At 47.2% G+C, this 4075-nt stretch overlaps 1 protein-coding gene across 1 annotated transcript; it reads right to left on the reverse strand.

Moving 5' to 3' along the window:
* Positions 1-2352: 2352 nt before the first annotated feature.
* LOC119312975 (ribosome-binding factor PSRP1, chloroplastic-like) lies at positions 2353-4075 on the reverse strand. The gene is made up of 4 exons (XM_037588774.1): positions 3715-4075; positions 3190-3615; positions 2811-2919; positions 2353-2649 (listed from the first exon to the last, which is right to left on the reverse strand). The coding sequence occupies exons 1-4, from the start codon at positions 3958-3960 to the stop codon at positions 2531-2533; spliced, it is 900 nt and encodes a 299-aa protein (XP_037444671.1). The 5' UTR covers positions 3961-4075; the 3' UTR covers positions 2353-2530.

A 4075-nucleotide genomic window follows, 5' to 3' on the forward strand; every position in this document is an offset into this window, starting at 1 on the left:
GGATCAATGGATGCTTATAGGATGACCTAACTTGGTGATTTCATGATTTCCAATATGGAAAATTTAGCTTCTATTTTGCCTTCTGCTCTTTCTAGGTGCACATTATTTTGGCCGCATTAGAACGGGCAGTCAATTGTTGTGCGCTGCCATTTTGCTCACTGGTAGCAGTAAACTATTTGTTCCATTGACCACACAAAAAAAACTACAGTTCCTTGGATCACTGCGATGTTGTTTAAGCACTACATGAACACATTCTGATTGGAGCTCAGTTAATCGAGCCTGGAGTCAAAGTAAAATAAAATTAATGACAGTGGTAGAATCACTACAACCACGCAGATGAACTGGTGAAAATATAACATTTTGACAATATTTTGGATACTAGAGCAATTGAATTGTCAAATTCTGTTGCACTTTGATTGGTTCCCACAACGTGAAATGGTTTACGACCACTCTTTCTTGGTCATCATGTCCATTTTTATTTCCTGTGCTGTCGTGGTTTTTTTGTTGCTATTCCGAAGTAATATAATGCATGCCATCATTTTCTTTTAAGACTATTGGATTATAATAATAATCTGAATCTCCAGGACAGAAAAAAAACTTTTTGTTTGTTGCCATTTGTTCTTGTTCCTATCTCTGCTTTTAAGTAGTCCTTGAAACATGTAATCTGATGATCTGAGGTATATGGATGGTTGTTCAAGCTTTCAGCTATGTTAAAATTTTATAAAGGTACCTGACCAAAAAAATATGCAAGCCCAGTGTGTTTGCAAATAATATTACTAGATATTTTTGCCCAGTGGAGTATCTGACCAAAAATTATGAGCTCTTTTCAGTAAAATCCCAAGGTTTATATGATTGATGTCTAATATGATTCTGCATTTTGTGTGTTAACTTAAGTTTATCTGAACTTTATATGTAAATATTTTTGTTGCCTACTTCTGCCATTGGTTGCCAGTCTCACCATATGAACAGAATGCACTATTGTTTTTTGTACGAGATAAATAATGTTTTATAATCTATTTCATTATTAGTAAGTTAGGATGAGCAACAAAATAGCTGGCGGCTCTGCGAGTTCCAGCATAGAAGCATATACTTTAGGTTGTGTTTTTGGATGAATTTGATTCATCTCTATTTTCCTTCCATGTGGTATGTGCAACACACAGTCAGATGGCATTGTTGATGCATATTCATTCAATTAGATCATGAGTAATAAGATTATGAATGCTTGACACTTGTACAGACCTGTGCTAACTGAATTTTATTTTGTTATTGGGTCTGATCTCTCCCAGCACAAGAAGCTCGATGAGCGCACTAGTAACGGAGGCTTTTCTGTTGTGTACCATCAAGTAGCAAAAGTTGACGCAATTTTTACTGGCAAAGCTTGCTGAAACGGCGATTATTTTGGTCCTTCATAATTAGTCTTGCATGAGATGTACCAAAAGTGATCCTCTCATGATATGTTACACTTGATAAGATATGTTTGTGTGTCTCTTCTGTTGTGTTCGGTCTGGGATCGTGCAATTTCAAATGTATGTTTTGCTATGATTTCAAGTGGATAGATTAATGTTCTCATGTACTCTAATATTTGTGATGATGTCCACCTACTTTTAGGGACCAACATGTTCGGATTTCTTGCATGGTTTCTGATGTAGCAGAAGTTAGTAATGAAATCAAATATACACGAGTTCTTGTACAGTACATATATGTGCAGTTTTCTGTGTGAACTTAATACGACAGGGGCACTCGTACAGGTGTGAAACGTTGTCTTATTTAGGAAGGACAAATTGATTGATATATGAGAGATTTGAGGTGGTTATTGCAAAAGTTTTGTTCTTTTTTTATATTCTATCACCATAGGCCCTGTTTCTATACTAGTCCTCCCCGGTCCGGTGAGTGCAAGCGGAGAGAGAGACGAGGAGTGCGTCCACCGTTGAGCCATCGACAGGTCAGGTGGATTCTTTTTGTGCCTTCACGTCTTTCTTTATTCACTCACTCACTCACTCACTCACTCAAGGGCGCACACAGTGAGAGCTAGCGAAAGGAAGAGGAGCGAGCTGCCATTACGGTCGGGAAAGCAGAGCAGATGGCCGCCGGCGGCGACGTGGCGACGGCCTTCCTGGAGACGAGCCTCGGCACCCGCCTCGCCGTCTCCTTCCCCGCCGCCTCCACCCCCGCCGACCTCAAGCGTACTTACCACTACCAACACCCTTCCTCCCTTGCTTGCTTGTCTACCTTTTTTTTATCTCGAGCTGTTCCTGCCTGTCTATGATCTGTGATGATGGATCAGTCCCAGCTCCTGGCTGCCTCTAGCATAGTACTAACTAGAAAATATCTCGGCCTTTTAGTTCTTGGATCAGATCAATTCAGTTTGTTCATTTCCTGGGTGTGGATTCTTGGGTTTGTGCGTAAGACACCAGCACTTGTTGACACTTGCTTCATAAGACACCCACCACCATTATTATCATCAGGGAAAAAACAGACCGACTAATGCAGCTACAGCTAGTGATCCACTTGGTGTCATGGAGAGGAGACGTCAGCCGGCGACGGGGTGCTCCTTGGCGTTGACGGTGGCCTTGTCGACATGGCCGTCCTGCTTGGGGATGATGAGCCCGAACCCTCCCTCCTTCCTCTTGTACAGGATGTTCACCTCCCCTGCATTTCGTACCACACTTCAGTTCAGATAACTTCTCTTTAGTCAATCTAGTTCAGGTAAGTTCAGTTTAGTCTGGTTCAGATTAGTTAAGTTGAGTTGCAACTTGCAATAAGTGTTTGATGGAGCAAATGCAATGCTGCAACACTTGGGTATCTAGTACCTGTCTGCTCGTTCCTGAAGGCGTAGAAGTCGTGGTCGACGTTCTCCAGCTGCTCCAGCGCCTCATCCACCGTCAGCGGCGCCATCTCGAACACCTTGGTGCGCACAACCTGCAAACCAACAACAGCATACTTGATGAGCTCACACATCAGACCCTGGCACCAATTGATCAGTCAATCTTAAATCTTAACACAGCAACATAGATGAATTCACTTTCTCCATAAAGACTGATTCTAAATTCCTGCACTACATGATCAGATGATGAATGAATAAAAAGGTGCAAAATTGTCAGCCAAAACAGTTGTAAATGAGTGGCATTTTATTCCCGAATGCAGCATCAAAGAGAGATTGATTGATGGCTCAGACGGTGCAGTGGTCACCTTGGTGAGCACGGTCTCCTCGTCCTCGGCGTCGATGACCTCCACGAGCTCGTCATCGTCGTCATCCTCCAGCTCCTCTGCCTCCGACTCGTCTTCCACGTCGGACAGCCCGGAGGCCTGCCACTCCTTGGTGCCCTTGAGGTGGCGCACGTCGGTCTCCTTCTCCTTGATCTTCCTCAGCTTGCGCTTGACGACGGCGGCGGCGGCGTCGATGGAGGCGTAGGATGACTCCTCCTCCTCCTCTGCGCGCACGACGCCGTGGCGGCGCGTGAAGAGCGTGACCTCGCAGCGGGAGAGCTTGGGGCCCTTGCTGAGGTCGCCGCCGCGGGCGGAGAGGCGCACGTCCACCTCCCGCACCAGGTGCGCGTGGTTGTGCACCGCGCGCCCCACCTTGTCCTCGATGTGCTCCTTGAGCTTCTCCGTCAGCTGCGAGTTAGCCCAGAGAGCGGGATTCAGGTGGGGGGAATGGATGGCGCATTATTCGCGCGGATTGCGGGATTGGGGGGGAAGAAAGAAAGATGTTACCTTGACGTTGCGGCCCTGCATGATGAGGCGCGCCGAGGAGAGGGGGCCGTCCCAGGCCGCGCGCACGGAGACGGAGACGGGGGAGGGGCGGTCTGTGGGGGCGGCGAGGGTGAGGGCGCGGCCGAGGAAGCCGGAGCGGAGGGCGCGGGGGCTGCGGGTGGCGTGGTGGCGGGTGCGAGGGGCGAGGACGGAGGAGGAGGTGGAGGGCCAGGCCGTGGCCGTGGCCGCCGTCGCCGCCATGCTCATCTACTGGACGGACACAGAGAAAGACAGAGACTTTGGCAGCAGCTCCGGCGGAGAAGAGTGGCAAAGAGAAGATGGATTGGACTGGATTGGATTCTTTGAATCTTGGTTGTAGAGG

Source organism: Triticum dicoccoides, chromosome 5B (genome assembly GCF_002162155.2).
Source record: "Triticum dicoccoides isolate Atlit2015 ecotype Zavitan chromosome 5B, WEW_v2.0, whole genome shotgun sequence".
In the NCBI taxonomy this organism is placed as follows: Eukaryota; Viridiplantae; Streptophyta; class Magnoliopsida; order Poales; family Poaceae; genus Triticum; species Triticum dicoccoides.